This window comes from Parasteatoda tepidariorum, chromosome 2 (genome assembly GCF_982258835.1).
Source record: "Parasteatoda tepidariorum strain Cologne lab strain chromosome 2, Ptep-v5.0, whole genome shotgun sequence".
Taxonomy (NCBI): Eukaryota; Metazoa; Arthropoda; class Arachnida; order Araneae; family Theridiidae; genus Parasteatoda; species Parasteatoda tepidariorum.
Window position 1 is genome coordinate 79,471,311 of NC_141756.1, and position 24,654 is coordinate 79,495,964.

The 24,654-nt window shown below is 27.7% G+C and overlaps 1 protein-coding gene across 5 annotated transcripts in view; it reads left to right on the top strand.

Annotated features, from left to right (window-relative positions):
- The first annotated feature begins 8,780 nt into the window (after positions 1-8,780).
- Ankle2 (ankyrin repeat and LEM domain-containing protein 2) overlaps positions 8,781-24,654 on the top strand; it is a 32,735-nt gene continuing 16,861 nt past the window's right edge. The window contains exons 1-6 of one of the 5 annotated variants that reach the window (XM_087157587.1): positions 14,054-14,166; positions 15,194-15,375; positions 18,085-18,325; positions 18,959-19,069; positions 20,489-20,668; positions 24,333-24,478. In XM_087157587.1, the coding sequence (XP_087013713.1) occupies positions 18,124-18,325; positions 18,959-19,069; positions 20,489-20,668; positions 24,333-24,478 (639 nt within the window). In that variant the 5' untranslated portion in view covers positions 14,054-14,166; positions 15,194-15,375; positions 18,085-18,123. Of the gene's footprint in view, positions 8,804-14,023; positions 14,328-15,193; positions 15,376-16,419; positions 16,444-18,084; positions 18,326-18,958; positions 19,070-20,488; positions 20,669-24,332; positions 24,479-24,654 lie in introns of those variants that run through there. The other 4 variants (XM_087157589.1, XM_043044643.3, XM_043044645.3 and 1 more) reach the window with 4 other exon arrangements.

Below are 24,654 nucleotides of genomic sequence, written 5' to 3' on the forward strand. Positions count from 1 at the left end.
ATTCACTTTTTTATGCTGAATGTATTTAGCGAAATGAAAAATTCCCTCTTTCATTTTAAAAGGCCTAAGATCAATGTAATGGATAATGTGATGCCACAATAGGCATCACATATTTCTTAGCTTTTAAAATTATCTTTAATTACTTAAACTTATTTTTTATTCATTATTAATCAAATTATATTTAAATTCTTCCTAATTCCCAAAATTAGCAGGGCTAAACAATGTCCATGAAATTCATGACCCGGAGGAAGTCGGCCACCAAAAGTGGGTTATTATATTTAAATTAAATAATCTTTAAGAGCGAACATAAAATATTTTATTTTCACTTTTATAAAGATTAACTCATAGATTTAATTTAAATAGAATTCGATTAATAAGGAATAGATATTTTAAAAGCTAGGAAATATATAATGCCTATTCGGGCATCGCAGTTAAGTTATCCTTTACCTAGGAACATCATATTTCCATTTTGTATCTATCACACGATTATAGCTTAAAATAGTTTTCTCTAAGAGTACTCATTACTTAGAAACATAAGATAATGATTCCATTTTACATTCTATTTTGAGTACCAATGAAAGATAAAAAGTATAGCTATAATCAGGAATATAGGTTCGTTTTCTGAAAATAAATAAATTTTGATAAAGCATTTTCTAAATTATTTTATCTTTAAAAATGACTTTATTGGAAAAACTGTACTTTTAAATATGTCTATGCTCAAAAATTTTCAATAGAGTACCATGGGTAAATTTCTTTCTTGGCCTGAATACAAAGATTTTAAATTAAATTTCTTCAAAAGGAGTATTTTTGTAATCCCTCTCTTTAGTTGTCCTGTATAATTGAACACTGTTTAATAAAATCAAAGGAAACCTTTGACTTTTCTATCTTATATGTTAATTACAAATTTTGCTAAGAGAATGAGTTTAATAAAATTTAACATTGCCAAAATCCTTTGTAAGTTGACTTTTGTCTAATACCTTAAAAAGATATCACATTTATATTGCCAAGAAGTTATCTTTTTTAATAGTTATGATTTAATACTGAAAGATGCATTAAGGAAAAGAAACTAATATGAACCTGTGTTAACAAGTGTATATTTGCCAAAAAGTAGTTTTTGTATTGCTTATCTTCATAATGTAACTAAAAGAAAATATGTTTCCCAGAAACTTATTTTCATCTTAAATTGTCATTTTACAGCCCTAAATGTACTTAACTTTGTAGGTTTTTCAGTAATAGCGCCTTTAATATATAGATTTTTAAAATGCTAGTTGCCAGAGCTGTATAGGTCATATAAATATTTAATCAAGAGAAAAACAAAAATTGTCTTGAATCACTTGCGAGAAAGGAGATAGTTAAAACCTCGAAACAAGTTCATTTGCCTGGTGAAAATTTGAGGTCTTTCTATGTTAGTAGACCAGTTTTCCTGAGTGATGATTCATTTGATTTTAATAGCACATTTTTCCTGAAGTGGTCAGAAACGATTAGAAGTTTTATTGTATTCAGACTTATAACTTCAGAAAAGTAACTTGAACGACTAATTTGAAGAAAAGGAGGCTATTTTCACCAACATATATAAAAAATAACCTTTTTTTTATCATTTAAATATTGAAATGATTAAAAAATTAGTTTTTTTTTTGTTGCTACGACAAGGACGATTATTATGATTTATTTTTTTCCTTTTGCAAATAAATGATTAATTTAATAATCGTCTGTTTTAAAAAGCTACCGTCCAATCTATGTCATTTCATAGGTTTTGGGAACAGCAGTTGTCCTATCAGGTCATAGATATAGAGGTGGTCCCAATATTAGTCCTTATAACGATTTGTACTTGTAGCAAGTAGTTCTTGTACATGTTGCAGAGCAAGAGGTCGTTGATTAATATTTATTATTTGAAAATGTTCGTTTCTCAGAATGTACTTGTCCACAAGTTTAGGCTTTCAAACTAGATCGTTTTGTTTAATTTTAAAAAATCCTTAGTGGAGGGTGTTTTCAATATAAATGTAAACAACAATCTTGAGCTCTTTAAAAGTTCAACTTCCGACTAGAAAGTATACAACTACTTACTACAGCCTATTCTACTAGGACAGGGGTCGGCAACCTGTGGCTCGCGAGCCACAGGTGGCTCTTTTGATGTAAAGCTGCGGCTCCCCAGTTCCATACGAAAAAATTTATAAATTGTTACCAAAACCCTTAAAAGTAAGAAAAAATATTTAAGTACCTAATTTCTCAAGAGCTTTCTATTATAATCGTTAATTACAAACCGCTACGCTCAGGCCCGTCGTTAACGGGGTTAGAGAAGTGTCTCATTCCGACTCGATTCCGAGTATTCACCCAGAAAAGTATCAAGTCTGTTGTCTGTTTGAGCATGCCGTTACCAACACTATGAAAAGGCACAAAAAAAGGATGGTGCCCGCGGCTCTGATCTTGTGAAACAGCAGACAAAACCCCGGAAATTTCTGTCAACTTGAAAAATCCAGGGTGTTTTAAAAGTATTTAGCTAGAAATGCCTTTTTCTCACGTTTTCTCTTACTCTTTCTAAGAATAAAGACAATATCTTTGTCCATGTCGTTAAGAAGGGGAAGGAAAGGGCTCAATGCACATACAGCTGTGGTTTTCTCTATATGACTGTCCAGTTTCTTTTCACTCACCCCACCAGTTACTTCACTGACCTGTCCAGTACCAGTTTACAAGTACTTAGTTACTCAAAGCGTATTTTATAAATTAATATTATTATTGAATGTAAGTATAAATATTTTACGAATATTTACTATTTGCAGTCTTATTGTTTAAATATTAAGGTAAAATTAAATTGCATTAAATATGTTATTTTCAAAATAAATTAATTCCTCAATTATTGCTTCAAAATTTAGGTATAAGACTTTTTTTCAAAAAAGAAAAAAAAATTAATTTTTTAAAAATATATATGGGTAAAAATTTATTTTTCTGAAGTAGATAAAAAAAAATTTAATCTCTTTTCTTCAGTAAAATGATTAAAAGAAAGAAAAAAGAGCAATTAAAATTTTTTTATGTTATTTATATTCATTAGTAGGAGCTTGAGATAGAAATAGATAAATCACATTTGAATTCTAAATATAGGAATTCTTTTTCCTTTTTTAAAACAGTTATTTACTAAGCTTTTTAATTTTGTGTTTGAAATAGCAATTTATTTTTAAATTTAATTTTTTCAGTTGAGATTATTTTTTATAGATCTTATTTAATTGAAATTTCAAAAATCAAATTCTATATTTGTTCGTAGTATTTGTTTTTATAATAAGTTCAAACTGCAATCCTTTATGAACAAAACTATACTAATGCTTATTTTATTAAAAATTTAATGCGTTTAAAAATAGAATTGCGTTTAAAAAAAGCTTCAGTTTTTTTTTAAAAAATTTTTTTTCAATCTTTTTTGTTACTACGTTGATGTATTTTCGTATATATTTAATGTTTTTTATATTATATTTTAGACTTAAGTTAACAATTTTCCATTTGTTTAAGTTAATTATTAGTATAAAGAAACTTAATATTTTTGTAATTATGTAAAAACTCAATTCGCAGTTTTGTATTAAAAGGCAGGATAATTAACAAAATAAATAATTAACAAAATTGTACTTTAACTGCCTTAACTAGAAAAAAAAAAAATTTTTGCGATTTAAGTTTTTTTTTATTTTATTTAATATTTTAAAAAAAAACTTAAACGTTCTTCGGTAAAGCATTATTTACAAATCATCAAATTTTACAAATATTTATTTATGATTAATCATGCTACAATGTTTGAATACGTAGTTAAATTTTTTAAAATTTTATTTATTATTTTTATTGTGTTATTTTCATATAAAGAAATATTCGGATAAAAAATTTAGCATTCTACAAATTATTTAAGGCAAGAATGCATGAAAAAATTTATCTGTACTTCCAAAACTAGTTCATCCCCCCCCCCCCCAGAAAAAAAAAGAACTATTTCAATATCCCCATTCAAGATTTTAATCACAGCTCTTATATTAATTACAATGTAAATTATAAAATGAATAATAAAAATAAATAAATTATTAAATAAAAATGAAAAATAAAATTGTAGTAATAAATAAGCATTAAAAGTAATTATTCGCAAATAAGATTACTAAAATTAAATAAATACGCATATAATATTTGAAATGCATAAAAAAGAATCCTACTTAGATAAAGAATTTAAATAAAAAATGCACGAGTCATAATTGATGTCTGATAATTTTTCAGTTTAATGAACAAATACTAATTTAATTTTCATCTACATTTTTTAAAGCCTTTGATGTGTATCACATGTTATTATTATGTAAAACATGATGTTATGAAAAGACCACCCTTAATATAAATTTTTATAAACCTTGTCAAAAATAAAGATAAAAATCTATTTCAGCGGAAGTAGTAAATTAAAATTTAAAAGGGAAAAAACAAGCATATGAATTTAAAAAATATCTAATACAATACATTGATAATAATCTTTATAATAATAGTAATAATAACAGGCCTGTTTAATTGCCAGGTGAATGTTAAAGTTTTTAATTTATAAAGTTATTTAATTTGGTAAAAAATCGTTAATCGCCTTTTTACACTTGCCTTCCTCAATAGTGATTAGTTTGTTTTCGATAGTTAAAATTCTAACGTGTGACCTCTATCCTTTCTTTCTCGCGTTCACTTGAAACAAAATTTCTTTAAATGCATATGCGGGAGCCGTCACTCCGAATCACCTGCATATTATTAAATTTCATAATCAAATACATTAACGTTGTAATTTTGCGTATAAAAGATATTTAAAATAATAGAAGATCGTTACTTTCAATGACTTTTATTAAATTAATTTTTTAAAAAAAAGGTTAAATTATTTGAGTCGGAAAGCTCGAGGCTCTATAAATTTTAAAATTTTTTACAATAAATAGAAAAAATATGTGACCATCGTTTTTAGCACTTCATCATAAGACGATTTAACGTTTGCTTTGACAAAAAATTTTTTAATTTATTTAAATGTTCAATAATTAAGTGCTTAAAAAATTTTTTTAACAGTTACAAGAATAGACGGTACATATTTCTTAAAAAAGGAAAATTGTGAAAAAATTCTGATATAATATAAATGAATATTATTGCGGAATTGCTATGAAAAATTAAACATTTTTTTTATAAAATCTATCTGATAAGACTGTGTTTCGTTGCACATTCAATAGAAAAAAAATCGCGTTTTCTGTTAAAAATTTGACAAGAATTAGTAAGAAAATTTACAATTTTCATCGAATTTTAATTATCCAAGTATTCTTATCCCCCCAAAAGAAATAATTTTAAAAAATTAAATGAAAACTAAATTTAAAAAAAATTATTAACGTATTTTAAAAATAAAGAATAAATGCATTCAAAACCGTTTTTTTAATTAAAAATTAAATATACATAAAAAAATTCTATAGTATTAAATCAAAAATTTTTAGTGGCTCTTTAAACGCCAGAAATTTTGTAAAATTATAACTTTTGGCTCTTTCATTTCAAAAGGTTGCCGACCCCTGTACTAGGAGATATTTTCAAACAGATAATTTTGTTTTTAATAAAAGAAATAAGCAATATAATTCCCTAGCTCAAATCAGCTGTCTTTCATATGATATTAAGTAATTCTGGTGAATTTGAAGTGAAAATTTGTTTCAGTTATTTATAGATGCATCGTTAAAAAATTTGACATGGTTGTAAGGTTTAGAAAGAACTCGCTTTTTTGGCAGTCCCGATTTGACCTCTTTTTACCATTACTGTTTATTCTTATTATAAGCCGTGCACCATTATATGTTAGATTTATCATATTGTTCGAGCAACGAGATTAGGTTTATTTTACAAGTAATCATTCAGGTTTAAATTTTCAAGTTGGCATATTGTTGACAAGGTAAGTAGTGTTTTATAACAATTCTTTTCTTCAAATTCTTCTTGAAATTTCAGGTCTTCAAATAACGCTTCTTAAAGAGATTCTTTTTTTAACCCAAATAAAATACCAGGTAAAAAATATACGTGTACAAGATATACTACGACTCTCCGGATCAGGAGAGTCGAAATAAAATAATCAAAGTGTGCACCAAATGGCTTCAAATTGCACCGAAAACGGTAACCCGGAAGTATAGACGGTAAAGAGCTTGTAGTGCATCGGATCAGTCTGCGTAGGGACAGAAGGTGTGCGGTATTGGTCCTCGTTGCCGTAAAGTGCTCGACTTCGCGTGCAGTTAGTTGGGCTACCGAAGCGGGGGTGTCATCCCTTCTGCAGAGGATCAAAATTGTGATGGCATGTCTTCGGATCATCCTCAGGGATGCTTCCCAGACCGTCGCCAAAACCCATTGTGCAGCTCTAGTGCAACGTAAATGATTTTATTGAAATTACATACATTTGCTGACTTGTGTGCTCAATATAGGCTTATAAGTCATTGTCAAGTAGAAAATACAGATAGAACAATTCAGAGAAAGACATCACAAAGAATACATCCAGGGTTACGGCGGGATTCGAACCCGCTACCTCCACGCAACGTAAATGAAGAACAACAACAGCAGTGGCGTGCCAGCCGCGGGGGCAGTCGCCCCCTCTGAAATTTTTGTGAGGGGGCAAATAATATGCTTCGCCCCTCCTGAAATTTAAACATTCGAGAAAATAAAATCAAGTAAAATTCCAATTAAAAAATAGTAAAAACGTAAATTTTTAGGAAAAAAAAACATTTTAAAATTGAACTTTAAAGCTATTTTCCTCTGAAATTAAAGTAAGCGGTTATAATAAATATAAAGACGAGGCTCTTTTTTTCAACTTAGATGCTATTTTTCAAAAAGAAAACTTTATTTTCCTCTGATATTTAATAAAAGGGCGAATAATGCGTTTCGCCCCTTCTGAAATTTAGACATTCACAAAAATGAAGTCAATTTAAATTAGTAAACTTAGAGGAAAAAAAGCCTTTTTTTCCCAACTAAATTGAGGGGGTGAGAGGTAAATTAGTTTAATTGAGGGAGCGAATTAATAATTTAATTTAATTGAGGGGGCGAATGATGTGCTTCGCCCCTTCTGAAATTAGCTATTCGTGAAAATAAAGTTGGATTATTAGTTTTAGAAAAAAAGAAACTTTTATAAATTTAAAAAAAAAACATTATTTTCTTCTGAAATTTAATTGAGGGAGCAAATAGTGTGCTTAGCCCCTTTTGAAGTTTAGACATTAGTGACTATAAGGTCAAGCAAAGAAAAAAAAGGAACCATTTCTTTTTCTACTTTAAAATTATTTCCGAAATCAAAATTTTTATTTTATTGCGACTTTAAGTTGAGGGGACGAACAATGTGCCATTCGTGAAAATAAAGTTAAGTTAAATGAGTAATTTTAGAAAAAAAAACTTTTTTTCAACTTCAAAGTTGTTGTTTTTTAAAAAAGAAAACACTATTTATTCTGAAATTTAATTGAGGGGGCGAATAGTGTGCTTATCCCCTTATGAAATTTAGACATTCATGAGAATGAAGCAAAATTAAATTGGTAACTTTTTAAAAAGTCTAATTTTCTTCTATTGTGAAACTATTTTTAAAATATAAAATTTCATTTTCCTCTGAAATTTAATTGAAGGTGGGCGAATAATATGCTTCGCTCCTTCTGAAATTTAGCCATTCGTGAAAATAATGTCAAGTTAAATTGATAACTTTAGAAGAAAAAAAACCATTTTTTCTACTTTTAAGTTATTTTCGAAATCAAAAACTTTATTTAATAGTGAATTTAAATTGAGGGGGCGAATAATGTGCTTCGCCCCTTCTGAAATTTAGCAATTCGTGAAAATAAAGTTAAGCTAAATTGGAAATTTTAGAAGAAAAAAAATACTATTTATTTCTACTTTAAAGCAATTTTCAAAATCAAAAACTTTATTGAAGGGCGAATAATGTCTTTTGCCCCTTCTGAAATTTTGACATTCGTGAAAATAAAATTCAGTTTAATTGGTAATTTTAGAAAAAAGAAACTGTTTTTTTCTTAAGACAAAGACTTTTTTACATACAAGTATTTTCTATATACGTAATTAAACGGAAAACAAAAACAATTTTAAAAACAAAATACTTCTTGAAAAACGCATTTCATATAAAATATATCAAATGTTTAGAAAACTAAAATAATTTCTTTTCTTTTACCCTTCCCTGGAAAGGGTAATAAAAGGCATCCTCCACTGATAAAAACTGGTTTCAAAGAATCCCTTGACTTTCAAGAATTTCCTTTCCACCCACCTTGGCATATAGTAATTCTGGTGGCCAAACCCCCCACAAAGACAGTTATTTGACTCCTCAAAAACAGCCACCTCATGTTACTCTATGGGAAAAAGTACTTTTGCTCCTGTAATTTTCATTTTAATGCCCCTTTGCTCCTTTGACCTCTTTTTAAAATGTCAGATATCCACAAAACCATATCTTATTTGGATATCTCTTCATAAATTGTCTCAAACAAGCAATTATCTAGATTTTCTGAGAAAACAGATGTTTTAGGCGGGATCTAAACTGGGGAAGAATCTTGTTGACATTTTTCTCTGGTCATTTTGTGATGAGACTTTTAACGCTCTCGGTTGAATTTTCTTCTTTAGCTCATTTAATTACGCAATTTAAGCTCTCGATTTTAAATTAAAGCATAATTTTTTTTATTTTGTTTAATTGCTTTAAATTATTTGGTTGATTTTTGTAGTTGTTTTTTTACATCAGTTTGATAAATTAGTTGCAACAGTTCTTTTTTACCTAAATCGTGTCATCCATCAATAATTCAAGTTCTTAATGAAGCTTCTCGTTGAATAACAATAAATTTCGAAAGAGGTAAGCAAATGTTTTCATTCCATTAAATTTTTTAATGCTTTAATAATTATGTACTGTTAGAATTTTTTTATATAGTTGTTCGTATAGTAAATGTTTTTATTATGTTCGTATATCAAATTCATTTATATAGTGGATTAGGTCATGATTTTACTGTTTATTGTGTATGGATTTTGTTATCAATTTATATTAGGAATTTATTTTTTTTAATTGTAAAATAATATTTCGAATTCTTTTTGCTTTTAACAAGTTTATTTTGATTCAGAAATGAAAATCAACCTTTAATTTTTTTATGATTGATTATGTAGAGCAGAATTCAAACACCAAATCCGTTACACATTTAAATCCGTTACACTCTTTTTCTCTCTCATGTCAAATAAATCATTTGAAAAAACCTTTATAGACCAACTATAATTTGCATAAATAATGATAATTTTTATCGTAATACAAAAAAGTAACTACCATTTACATTTTTAACAATAAAAATGCAAAAAAAATTATTCTTAAAAAATGCTTCGTTAAAAATTTCTATAATATTTTATTATTTTCAGTAATAAAACTTTAATTAAACAAAACATATATTTCTAAGAATGGGGCAATTTGTCTCCGTAGCATTGGAGGGGAAAAAATTTCAGCGTAATTTTTGTAGTTTATTTTAATCATAATTTTATAGGATGGTCAAATTGTGTTAATAACTTTGTGCTAAATAACATAGTAAAAGCTTTTTTCATGAATAATTTTTTTAAATTTAAAGTATTAATTTTTGAAAATTTTAATGCTGAAATTATAAAGGCTGTTGATAGAGGATAAAAAATTGATCCGATCAATACTATTGTAATTTAACATTTCTTAAAAATGTGCTCTTTATCTATTGAATATTTTTATTTTCCGTTTCCAATTTCGATTTAAATGGAACAAGATGAGAAAAACCCTACACATAAAACTGCTTAAATTTTATTTTTCCACATTTTTAAAAAAATTTTATTGTTCTCTTTAAAAATCCGAAAGCAAATGATATTCATTGTCAAGACAAATCATTAATGAAAGTTTTTTTATGTAGGAAGAAAGTTGTATGACGTTTTTCTTTGGTATGATATTTGCTTTGGAATTTCAAATAAATAAATAAATAAATAATCCTGTGTCAGGATTGTTTGTCATATATAATTGCATGGAGGCGTGAATATATATATTCTGATCAGATACATGTCATTCTGATCAGAAGTTTCAACAGGGAAAATATTCAAAAATGATTTTTTTTTTTTTTTTAAATATAGCTATATTTTTAGGACTGGATAGGAAATATAGCTATATTTTTGGGACACACTAAAGTAACGCAATTTTATTTTTCCCTCGATGTTAAAGATATAACTGCCGAATATTTTTTTATATGTGACTTTTTAAAAGGATAGCAAATGTGATACATAAAACCCTAAAATTTTATCCAGTTTCTATAACACGTGTCGAAAATTTTCGATTTGAAACCAATAAGTGATTTCATTTTTTATAACAAGTTATTTCCTAAAAAATAATTTCGGAAGGCTAAAAATATGCAAAAAGGAAGAAGTATGCATCAAAGATCATGCATCAGTATGATAGAAGTATGCATCAAAGAAAAAAAATTGATAATTTCTTTTAAGATTTCGACTGAAAGAGAAAAAAGAAGTCCATGGGCAAACTAGAAATCAGGAGCCATCGTCGATTTTATAGCTAATACATTTAGTGTAAATTTCTGTTCTAATAATTAGGTTTCTGGATCGCTCAAAATGAAAATCCTCGCCCGATTGTTCATGCGATTTCCTGACAATTTTGAGGAATCTTAATTAAGAGAATATAAATTGTAACAATAGTTCATTTCGAAGAAGCAAACTAAAATTCATAGCCGACATTTACACCCAATTCTTAAAAAAAAGTTTAAATCCGATCTAAGAGTATTCGCTTTGTTTATTTATTTGCGCTCAATACATTGTTCGATTTTGCTATAAAATAGAAAGCCTCTCGCTCGTTCACGTACATAAATAACGCGAATCGAGATTATTTGAAGTGCCTGCACCCTGAACTGCACAGAATCAGAAATTAAAAGAGCGTGAGCGTGCGAGATATTACGCGAAAGAGCTCTCTAATAACGTTTATTCTTGAACGAAATAATAATTTGTGTTTGGCGTGGTTTAGCCGCTTCTGTACATTGTTCAGTTATATAAAGAATTAGCATCGCATTTTTTACTAAAAATGATAAAAACAAAGATAAAAGAATTTTTACATTCTAATTGGTCAGTTAAATGTGAAAATTTACGGAATATGTACAGAAGCGGCTAAACCGCGCCCAACACAAATTATTATTTCGTTCAAGAATAAACGTTATTAGAGAGCTCTTTCGCGTAATATCTCGCACGCTCACGCTCTTTTAATTTCTGATTCTGTGCAGTGCAGGGTGCAGGCACTTCAAATAATCTCGATTCGCGTTATTTATGTACGTGAACGAGCGAGAGGCTTTCTATTTTATAGCAAAATCGAACAATATATTGAGCGCAAATAAATAAACAAAGTGAACACTCTTAGATCGGATTTTCGCAGGACTCAACTTGAATGGCTCGAGAGCATAACTTTAAGTATGCGAAATAATAAGAGTAGACGGACAAGAAATTTCCCCCACAGAAACGTTTTGAATAAACATTTTTCTTTCAACGTATGCAGATTCCTTAAAATAATGGGGATAGCCGCAATCTGGAGAAAAAAAAATGGTCCTAGCAATTTAGTCAGAGCCTTCTCATGTTTGCAATTTGTAATTTTCAATTATTAACAGGGCGATTCTAAGGTTGCTCAATAATCTTTTAATTTATTCCTTTTTTTGTGCGTCAGACATAGTTTAAGGCATTTTTTGTCAGTATACATGGCGCAGTAATTTGATTTTTGTCTGACTTTATTTACTTTCTATATTTAATCAAGTATTATTGAAATGCATTTTCCTCACATTTTAATTTTCAAACTTCACAGTTTACTTTAATTTTTTGTTAGTTATTTTTAAAAATGTTATTTTCTTCGGATTTTTTTCTCTATAATAATTTTTATTCTTCAGTCCTTGCTATTTTTCAAATATTTTTAAGCTAATTGGGACTTTTTGTTTTGCTTTGATTATTTTTGTTTACTCATTAATAAAATAATAAGTCTTCATAAAAACTATGTAATAAATTTTAAAAGTACCACAAATTTTTCAGATTTATTATTTTTTTAATTGTAAATATTTTTTTCGATTTCATTTTTATCGGATTTTAGCTTTTACGTAGCTTATGTTAAGGATACTTTTCTTAATTGTCTTCTCTATATTTTGTTATAATAATTTAAATTCTTTAAATATGTTTCATTTAATTTATACTTTTTTTTAAATATTTTCAAAGTATATAACATATAATTTCCCAATATCATTAGGTTTTTCAAAAGATCTATCCAGCTATCCATTTTTGTTTTGAATAGCTATAATTCGAAAAATAATATTACATTGTTCAGTTTAAAAAAAATAATAACCATGTAACCTCAAATATACAATAAAATTTTGGTTATAATTTTACAATTAATTAATGAAAATCCCTTCATTTGTTTTAGTTTTTTCATTCCTTTTCCTTTATCAGGAAAATTTAATTAATATGATTAAGTTAATTCTACTTCGTTGAATTACAGCATATATGTTTTAAATTGTATATTTTCTTTTTCTTTGAATATATTTACAATTTTTACCTTGGAATAAACCAGAAAAATCAGAAGATTTCTTTAAAATACGAAGTAATTTTTAAATAAGATTTAATTTGAGAAACCAATCTATTTTACGTCATTCATTTGTTGTAATTTTTATACAACTTGTGCTTTATCATTAAATGATAAAGCACAAGTACCAAGATTAAAAAGGAGAATTAACTTTGTCATATTAATTATTTATCATTAAATAATTAATATGATAAAGTTAATTCTCCTTTTTTGTATACTGAAAATTTGTATTCATGATCAAATTAAAATCTATGCCAGAATCAAAATGTAAATCACAAATTACTTTTGATTCAATATGTTTTTGAGAAGCAAAAAACCATATAATGTCATTATGATTAACCCTTTCTGAGGCCGTGGAAAGTATAATTACTCCCTATTTTTAAAGTTCATGGTGAACTGTTTTACCAATTTTAATTTAGATTTCCATTTGTTAATAATTTCAGCTTTCTTGCAGTGCGTTTGAATGAAATTGGTTACAGTTTGTTAGTTTAAGAAAACGTATATAAGTTATAAAATACATAATTCCTTCTGAAGTTTGTAGTATTTATAAGATTTATTTTATAAATAACTAAAAGTAAAACTCAATAAGTTTCAAATAGGTCGTGATAAATACCAAAAACAAAATAATAATAATAATATTAAAATTTAGATTAATTTTTTATAAGCTAAATGGGTTATTCTTTCTTGTATCAATTACTATTCTTATATCAATTTCAATTCCAAAAATACTTCAATTTACCTTTACTAGAAATAAATGGCTCATTAAAAGGTTAATATGTATCTATAAAATGTCTTGCTCAGCATTAATGAATTTAAAGAAGCAAAATTACAAAAGTAATTAGTTAAATTTTAATACACTTTTTTAAAAATTTGTTTACAATTGATAAATCATTTTTTGTTATCTAATTTGTTGGTGTGAATGTAATAGTTAAATCATAGTCATCCTAAGCAATGGAAATAATAATGAATAATTAAAATTAGATAAATTACAACATTAAAATAATACAACTTATAATATTAGATCGGACAAATTAACTTAGAATTGGCTCGCCCCCCCAATCAAAAAGAAGTTGGCACGCCACTGAACAACAGCATCCTAGTGCAGAAAACACCATCCATAAAGAAAGAAAAAATAGAGCGTATGCGAATGAGAACCCTACTGACGAAAATGAGAACCTGCTTGAAAATGATCCGATGAAAATTCTAGTTTCTCCAATCAGGCAAACTCTCAATCGCATCCCGTAAGAATGCGTCGAACAAAATGGTCACACACCCGGTACTTACTGCTGTCAGTGATGAAAAAAATCTTAAATTTTACTCGAACTTGATTGGCAAGTTTTTCGCAGGTAAATAAATTTCACCAATCAGGTTCCTGTTCGTGCATTTCTCACATCGAGTTTGTTCCCTTATGATGACATAGTCACCAACTAAGCATATCTGAGCTTATTTTGGTGCTCGATTTCGATTGGTAAGAAGATCGATCACAGCTAAACTTTGAAATTTTGAATGTTTACAAACAACGAATCATTTTATACAAGTTCAGACATTCTGATTTCTTCCTTGATTCGACTTTTACTACACAACTTTCTAATATTTATTTATTTTTATGGGTATGCTTGTAGTTAATGTTTTTAACATTGATATCATGTTATTGAATCGTCCATTTGTTATGGCTCTAGTTCCATATTTACCTACTATTTTCATGACGTAGAATACACTGAAAATGTCTTTTTTTCCATTTTGATCGTAATCGAGTGTAAAAAAAATTTATGTAATTATTAGTCTCAAATACCATCATATTTTTCTTCGTTAATATGTAATAAAAAATAACATTTCACCTTATGTATGTCATAAATATTTAACAAATATTTTTATGTGTCGGTTTGAATATTTTTGATTCACAATAGAGTGAATCAAATTTAAAGTTAAGGAATTTTACATTGAAAATAAATCGTTTTTGGGGGAAGTAGTTTAAATAAATTCGATTTCTTCTGTTATAAATTTTTCCTTTGTCAATTTAATCCAGAAAGAAGTAGCAAACGATATTTTTCATTATTGAAGAAATGTTCGAACTAAATCTTAAATGAAATATATTTTTGAAATGATATTGGTCATTTTTAAATATGGGTATATAGTAAATGTATTCCCAAAAAGCTAAATTATACTGAAAACTACACAAATTTTATAATATTCTACCTTCTGTTGTTGTTGTTTCTAATGTCACTTGCCAATTACCAGCAAGTCTGTATGGTTAAGCCAAGCTAATTTAAAGCTGAGGGTGCATTCGCATGGGAAGTTTCTTGTTTTTCAGTGACGCTATCTATGACCAAGAATACGACTTTAGCCGCAGGGTCAGCCGTTTATAGGTCGGACACACTTATTTATCCACTGATCATAATTTTGACCTGAACCAGAAAATGATCAAGCTCCAATTCAGTAACCCTAGAAGTATTGATTTGTTGGTAACATGGAGGACTTTAGATGTTTCCGTATTGTGATCTGTTGTGCCAATTACAATTGCCAAGATGCTAAATAGATTTTAAACTTGAAAATTTTTTAAATAGATATTTGTCTGGTAGTGGCTACAAGTTATATTTTTCAAGTTGGTTCCTTTCTGTAGTAATGTTTTTCCTTTAGTTTCTCGTGAGTTGGTGCCCGGAAGTTGCCAAGACTTGGAGATTATTCTGCCACAGATTACTATGCGGAAAGATACATGAGGACTTTGTGATCCAACAATTCTAATTTCTTCAATTTACTAAAACTGATCAAAACTCAAAGTTTTTTTTTCTTGAAGAATAAAACACTATAGTCAGCAGCTGGTATATATCTTTATTGATTAGTGAAAATTTCTCTTAAATTTTGGCAAAACTATTACATGCTTGCCTTATGCGATTGCATGATAACACATTTCATTGTTAAGTTTTACATGATTAAACTAAGTTTTTATGGTCAAAAATGAATTCTTGAGTTGTTTCATATTTTATAGACTAATTTTATTCATTATTTAAAATAATGTGAAATGTTATTTTACAAATGAATATTTTTTATGTAATTTTAATTTTACTTTTGCTTTGCAATTTTTTTTTTTTTTTAAATTTTCAGTAATAGGCTTGAAAGAACAAATGACTTCATAAGGCAAGGTTTATTGAAAAATCTGTAGAAATTGGAAATTTCAAGAGATTTAAAATTAATGAAATGAAAGGGGAAAAAACTAAGGACATTGAAGATTATTACTACAACCTAGGCCTAAGATTTTGATTTGTAGTTTCTATCAATGTGTAGGAATATCATACTATTGAATAATGTAATTTAGCAGAGTAAGATGGAAAAATAAACCATCTGCATGTATAGTTCTAAATATCTACAAAATTATAATATTCTTTGTTATTAGAATGATTTTATTCCTATGGAGAAAATATGGATGGAAAAAATATTGAAAATTTTTAAATATCCTCTATAGGTAAAAAACCAATATAAATATACGTTATATGTACATTAGAAAGACAAATATCAATAGTCATCCATAAAAAGTTTACATTCATATTAAATGCAGTTTTTTCACTACAGCGCGAGAGTCTCGTATATTTTTTTCTTTTCTCGCAGCAAAAAATTATTAACGCGAGTAATTCGCGCACTCTGTTAATCAATTTCAAAATGAACGAATTTTGAAAAAATTTTCGTCTTTTGTCATTTTGAATAAAATTTGTTTCACTTTTCTTCCTTGCTCTTTCATTATTTTGAACATCGGTCCTTGTTATCTAGCTCACCTATTTACCATTTCATATTTCCCTATTTACCAGTGCGAACAGCAGAACACCACTCCACCCCCCCCAAACCTTGGAACCCCTTTCAGAACACATTTCTCTGCAACCACGTGTTCACCGTAGGTAAGATTTCTTCATGTAAAACGTTTAAATTTTTTGTGCATGAATGTAAGATGGAGAAATACCTTGTTAAGACGACATCTTCTACTCCGTAACGGACAAATGAAAATGAAGCAAATGTCGGTAGAAACGGTCAAAACGAAACAAATACGGATATTTTTCAGCCAAATAAATGTAATAGCTGATGAAAAAGTATATATAGAACATTTTCCATATGATGATGCAGCAAAAATTTTCGAACAAAATCTTGAGAAAATAATACAAAAGTGAAGAAATAAAAACTCGCGTTAAACCAGTCAAACAGTAATCTCACAAACTAACTAAATATTTTTATTTCCGCTGTTTTTTTTCTTCTTATAAGCATGACTTTTTATTTTTTTTTAATATTAAGTGTGTTTTTATCATAACTTTTTTCAGATGATGATTCAGTGTTATTTCTGAACGTTTTTAGTAGTGCAGCCCGTCCTGCCTGCCCTATAAATACGCCCTCTTTGCTCTTTTTGTAAAAATAAGCAGCCATCCTTTAAAAACACTACTTTTTATTATTCATATTCCATTTTGAAAAAAAATGAATTCCCTGTTTAAATATCAATTAGATACTGGCAAAATTATCTGTATTAATTGTTTTAATTCTGATTACTATTTCTAATTTTTACTTTATTCAGATTATCCTCAACTCGTTAAATTTTTATAAGTAACTTTTTTCTGGGGGGTTGGTGGTATTAAGTTTTTAATGATTTTAAATTTTGAAATTATTTTTTAAATAAATTCTTTTTTTTCTTTCTTTTTTTTAAATTTGAAGAATTGTCCTTTAGTTTGTCTTTAATTATTTTTGTAAACTGCAAATTTTTCTCTTATGTTAATAGTGAGAGAAAATTATTTTTAGAAACATGCACATAAGTAATGTAAGTGGGTAATTTAAAAGTTGTTAGGGTCAAATTCAATTATTACATAATACTACACATTTTGATAAATTTTTACAGCTGTGAGTGCCATTTTAAAACTCAAAGTGCCCTTTTCTGAGAGGCAGCTTCTTGCTCTTTTCTATTCCTAGGGAGAATTCTGGATTATGTACACTTTAAACAATTTTATTGATGAAATAGTTTTTTTTACGCAAGCATTTTTGCATGAAATTGCTTTATACCACTCTATCATGCTCTAATTCTTTATAACTGTTCTTGAGCTCCGAGCTGCTTAGTGTTAAGAGAATCTTTTATCTAAAAATGTTGCCAAATTTGATCCACAGCAAGCGTATTTTCATTTATAAACTTAAGTTTGTATCTTTTCTAAGTTATCTATGCTACATCAAAAAGACAAAACAAAACTAATCTTCAATTAGAACTTAAGATAGAGTAAAATAATTGCTCCAAGTATGTAGAACTTAATCCAAAGCTAATGAAAATCGTTATTCTAAGGAATTAATTGTTATTGCATGGGATAAATAATAATAATAATTATCACAAGTAAGAAAAGTAACTTTATTTATTTAGAAATATGTATTTATAATATTGAATATATTTATTTATGATAATCAAATGAAGTAAATTTATATATTTACTTTATTTGCTACAACTAATATAATGTTATATTGATACAATCACTCTTATAGCTATTTAACAATATTTGTATTTACCTTTCTGCTAGGCGACTAACCTTTGTGTTGCTAAATTGATGTAATGTGAAATGAATGGACACCAAAATACAAAAATGAGTGCTCAAAGCAAGGAATTATCCCCAATCAGTATGCTAACTGAACAACTTTCAAACTTGCATCTATCAGAAAATTCAGGTTTTATTAACTCTGTGAGGTCTTTTGATGTCAGAAACTTGTTTTTTGGAAAGAATACTTTCCTTTCATTAGAATCTGGTGAAGATCAATGTATAGGTATTATTTATTTCTTTATGTATATTTTAAAGTTTAATCCATATGTGTAATTAATTTCTTATTTATATTACATATTTTGTTATTGTTTAGCCACGTTCACACGATTTGGTATTTGTTTGTATAAATATGTTAGGAAATAAAAGTGAAAAAATAATTAAGATGTTTTAATAAAAATTTAAAGAAGTTATTTTTAAAGCAATTTAAATTATAAAATTCAACTATTATCCAATAAATGTAACCTAATTTCTTTTTGATATGAGTTATATTGTCTCAAAATGAAGGATTATCAACTTATGACACATCTCATAATATATCGCAAAAGTAAAATTTGTAACTTCCACTAAAAAAAAAAAAAAAAAAAAACACTAGTTTGTCTTTTAAAATATTAGAGACTTGGATTGATCCAGCTTTTTGTTCTGCCATACATACATAAATTCTTAAAATAGAAGTATTTAAAAGCACATTTAAAATAAAGTTAAAGCCTATTACCTAAATGTATTTAAAAAAATAAATAATGACATTTAGTTTGTAAATTGTATAAAAATTGTATTTTTGAAATTTGAATCTTTTTCTGTTAGTTTCTTGTATGTCGAATATCCTATAAAAAAATTCTTTTTAAAAATTTTTTTATAGATAAACCTGAAATAAAATCACCTGAAACTGATTCTAAGACATTTTTTTATGCTGTCAACATACCAAAAAAGTCTGATTTAAGTAATGATGGGGAGGATGTGTCTAAAGATGGTAAGTAGTTCCAGTTTCTAGTTTAAAAATACCTTAGGATTTTGTAAAAAGGAGGAATTAAATGTTTTCTACCTTTAGTACATGAACACTCTTTTTTCATAGTACAAATTATAGCTTTCAGTACGAGCAAACTGTTTATATAGGTCATCAATGTTTTCACTAAGCAATCTACCCAATTCTTTTTATTTTTTTATTATTTGAAGTTAGTTTTTAATTGCTATCTTTACCTGAATATCTACCCTGCTAATAATTCATATCAAAAATTAAAAAAAGCGGAAGAAAACGTGTCTTTACACATGAAAGAGAAATTTTAACTTATTTTCTGCTTTTTTTTTTATTGTTTTATCAGTGATTATTGTTATTTCATTATATTAAACATTCTTTAGTTAATTAAATGCCATTAAAAAATGTTATTACGTGAAAATTTACATTAATTATTTTTATAACTATTGATTAACACATGAATGATCTAATGAATAGCACACGTTTTTATATTCCCGTTAAAAACCTATTATCCAGAAAATTCTATTTTCCTTTCTTGCCAATGTCCTGATGATTCCGGAAAAGAAACTTTCCACTGCACATACATAGTATATAAATTTTGGAAAAGACTTTTATCTAGTAGTTGGTTGATAACAGTTCATGAGGAAATTAAGGATTGTGGAATATTTTTTATATGATGAAGCACATGCTATTTTGTTACAGTAACACACACCGAAACATTATATCAGAAAACCAAAATCTAAATCATAATACACTTGATTGAAGATAATCAATTGCTTATCATAGTGGCTTGAGTAAGATTTTAATAGTCCAATACCATAGGACCACCATTAATTTTAAGATCTTACTATATATATGTGCGTATACAAACTTTATAGATATGTACATGTAGATAAGATATGTATACATATATTTATATACATATATAAAGTTTGGAAAAAAAAAACTCCATCCATTAATGGATTGATAATAGTTGAGGTTATATAATAGTTGAGGTTATATATATATTAACTTGGTGCTGATTAGATTAGGAATGCTATGAGTTGTTATTGAATAGAAAAAAAAATAATATACTAAGATTTATCTAGGTTATATGAAAATGATGTGAAAGTATTTCATTTTTCAAGTTTGTGAATTAAAGCAAGCCACTTTATGGAAGACATAGCTGACTATTAAGAAAAGAGTACTGATATGCCGTGTCCTAAAATTCTAAAAATAAATAAATTTCATTGGTGGGGAAAGTACTATACTGCAACAAACTTTACAGAATAACTATAAGTAAATAGCTTTGAAATATGATACGATAACAATATATATTTTTTGTTACTAAGTTTTAACTTCAATAACCTGCATTTTTCATGCTATGTTTTTAATGGTAAAAATAAATATGTGATAACAATGTAATTATATTTTTAGACGATGTACCTTTAGTTTTTGATAACAAAGGAGATGCCCTGAAATTGCTGAAGTTGCATAAAAATGCTCGCTACAAGTCATTTACGTCGAAGGAAGAAGCTGAAAAATTTTCACTTCAATCCACTGCATCTGAAACTGTAGAAACGCCAAATCCTAGTCTTTCTCCCTTTGAGGATGAAGGTATTTTTTTAATATAAATTTTAATGACTTAAAAGAATGGTTAGTTTTCCAGGAAAAATGAAAAAATAGTTTTTGAAAAAATTTATAAATATTTCTATATGCATGCCATAAAAAGATAACGGTCAAAAAACGTTTTTCATTGCTGTCAGTGTATTCTCATTTGACAGAAATTCATATATAGAGACCCTTAATTAACAAAGAAGATCTGAAAATTTTTGGCTGCAATCAATAGAACATGAATAATAAAAATGTAACTGTTTATCTGTAAATATATACTGTCTGTTTATATCAGTAAATATATATAACTGTTTATCAGTAAATATGTTCTATACTGTCCTGTTTTAATCACATATATATAATATATATATTTGTTGAAGTTATCTTCAATTATTCTAAGTTACATTATGTTTATAGTTAGGCTAGTTTTTTCATTTTGGCTATTTCTTTTTTATATTTTTATTAAAATGGGAGGTAATAATCAATCATAATAATTTTTTTCAAAATCGAATTCTTGAGTCTAAAACCTTTATTTTTTTTTATATATTAAGTAAATCAATACAGTGAATTCGCGATAACTCGAATCTGATAGGACTGACGAAAAACTTCGACATATCGGAAGTTCGACTTACCGTTAGTTTCGGTTTTGGACTTTCAAAATATTGTCGGATTATTTAATTAATGCTTATTAATTACAAATCTTCTAATTGCTTACAATATTTAAGATCATTTTTGGTCCCTGGTCCATCCGCTGCAACTTTGCTGTTGTGTTTGGCGGGAGAAAGTGCAAGTTTGCTGCTTTCAAATTAGGTAGATCACTATGTGTTGAGCATTTATCCATAAAGAGTATCACTTTTCTTTTTTTAGCGAAGAATTTCCGATCCAATTTTTTTACATAGCCTTCAAATAAAACTGATGTCATCCAAAACTTTTTATTAGACTAGTAATCCAAAGGATACGCTTTTACATTCTTGAAACATCGGGGATTTCGGTTTTTTCCGATAACAAGTAAGGGCAATTTCTCTGTCCCAGACGCATTTCCTCCAACTAGGACAGTCAAACGTTCCTTGCTCATATTACCCCCTGAGCAGTTTTCATCCTTAAACATCATAGTCTTATTTGGAAGACATTTAAAAAATAAACCCATTTCATCAATATTGAAAACATCATTTTAACTGTATCCTTGAAGTAAATTTGGTAACGTTTCATTTAAGCACTGTTCAAATACTTTAAGAGGGACAGCTTAGCTCCTCCATGAAGAGTGCGAAAGACATTGTGTGTGTTTTGCAAAGGAAGGGGCAAGATGTCAGCTCCTAGGTTTTTTTTCTTGCTTTAAAAGATCCAAAAAAAAATCGAGTTAAGGGGAGTAAAATTCGAGTAATCGAGAATAATTAACATGAAATTAAAGATAAAAGGGTCGGGACCTCATGAAAAAATCGAGTTATAGTAATATTCGAGTTATCGTACTTCGAGTTATAGCGAATTGACTGTATTACTTAGTTGCACTACATTTTAGGATAAATATAGAATAACAGTTTAGCAATCCTTATGTGGTGAATAATATATTTATTACTTAATGAACTATGTTTATTTTTATAATATATTTTATGTAAAACTGTATAAAATCAACACATACAATTAAAACAATTAATACGATATTATTACAGTGAACCTTCAAGGGACCGAAATTTTGGTTCACTATAACCGGGAGTTCACTATATCCGTTATGCGGGCAATTTAACTAATGGTTCCCAAATTCCTCTCTTTTATTACACGCTTTTCAAATAAATAACCGAAAAATATTATGTAGTAGCAAAAAATTTGTTATTCTTTATTACTCTTTGTCCTGCGTTCAAAAAAAAAAAAAATTATAATCTTTAGCTGTTGAGCAGTCCTCAACATCAGATATGGAAACATTTCTCGACTCTCAGATAATTTTTCCTGAATTTCTGTTAGTCCACTTTTTAAACTTGTCTAACCTGTCATTCGAACACATAAAAGTAATCTCATAAAATCGCTTAGCAAATTCATCGACATTTGTCCAGATACTGGAAGATTGCGGCTTCTTTGAATGCTGAACCACTTCAGTAATGCTTCTTCAATATCCTTGTGATCTGCTTTTCTCAACTTTTTTCTGCCATTTAAATTTTTTTCATGAGCCGAAATTGTTAAATGCCTATTTTTCCATGTGTTACGAACTGTAGATTTGGATAGTTTATATTCCCTGCAAATATCAGCTTGATTACATCCATTTTCAATTTTTCTGACTATGCCCATTTTATCATCAATGGAGAACATTTCACGTTTACTGCTCGCCATAGTTAAATTTGAGACACTTGTTTGCAGGCTTTTTTTAACTGCACTGAGAGCAAAAAGGAGTTGAAATGAGGGCTTTATAAACACATATTAGTGTCCAACTCTTTGACCAATAATGAATAATTACTCATTCCCTCTGACAGAAAATGCATATTGATCCCACTGACACCTTACAGGTGCATCATCTGCCTGGGTTGGAAACATCTACTTGATTTCTTTAGGGATGGGAAAGTAAGATAAGAGAAGCAAACAAGAAAAAAAATGCTTATCGCTGCCTTCTCCACTATAGATGGTTTTAAAAATCGGTATATGTATTTATTTTGAAGTAGAAATTTCAAAACTAATGCAAAAAATGAAGAAAAAAATCAGTCAAAGACAGAAAAAAGTTCATTATATCCAACTTCATCACTTTTTTGGTTCACTATATCGACAAAAAATAACATTATATGGGTATAGCAAGGCACGGGACCAAACATTTCGTTCACTATATCCGGGAGTTCACTATAGTGGGGTTTGACTGTATTTAAAATTGCAAAGAAATATTAGGAATTAATTTTTGACTCTGTTGCTAAATAATCTCTTATGGTGAAAATATTTCACAAGTTTTTAAAGTAGCCAAAAATAATATAAGGATTTAAAAAAAGAACTTTGGATTAAGTTTTAATGGTATCTTTAATTTTTATTCTAATAGAATTTTGAACAAAGTATGTGTTTAAAAAAAATCATATTTGGATAATTTAATTGAATAATTTTTCATTTTGATTTATTAATCTGTTTATTATCAAGAAAAACAAATATTTGTGACACAATCTGGACAAAAAAAGAGCAGGAGCAAACACCTTAGTTTTATTAATTAAATAATGTTTATTTAATATTCTTTTTTTGTTTTTTCTGCTATTAAAATTAAAAACTGATCAATTCTCATATAGTACTTTCTATATTGAGGCCTTTTTCTATTTTTAAAAAAACCTGTAGTTGCATAATTAAGTGTTACTCTTCTGCATTTAAAAATTTAAAAATATATAATACTCACATAAATTGGCTGTTATCGATGCTTTTTAGACATTCTTTCATCTAAAGCATGTAACAGTCATTTACAGAATCTCATCTCTAAGATTGTAATAAATGAAGATACATTGAATTCTTGTTATTAAACATGAAAGTATTCTAATATTTTCCTTTGTCTTTACTATAATATAATGTTTTTCTTAGAACAAATCAATGAAAATGTAAATCAATAACATTATTAGTTCTATTACAGATTTCTACCTCTTGTGTTTTAAAAATCATGTTATCCATTAAGCTCTTTAATTATTATCTTTATTTTAATCCTGAATTTGTATGTTCACAGATGGTCTTCCTTCAGTCAAGTGCCAAGATTTAGTGATACTCAGAAAAGCAATTGAGCAAGGAAGTGCTCAAAGCTTTTCACAACTAGTTTGGGAAAATGCTAGATACTTGGTGAATTATCATGGAGATACACCTTCAATTTTGCATGTAAATGTCATACTCTGCTTTATTTTGTATTAAACAAGTATATTACCACTTCTTTTAAACGCAGTATGTTTTATCAAATTAATATCATAGAAATAAATGCTTTAGTGCTTTTATTATTTACCTTGAATTTTTATTGTAATTTTGAAACTTGCAAGACTGTTACTTACCAGGAAAAG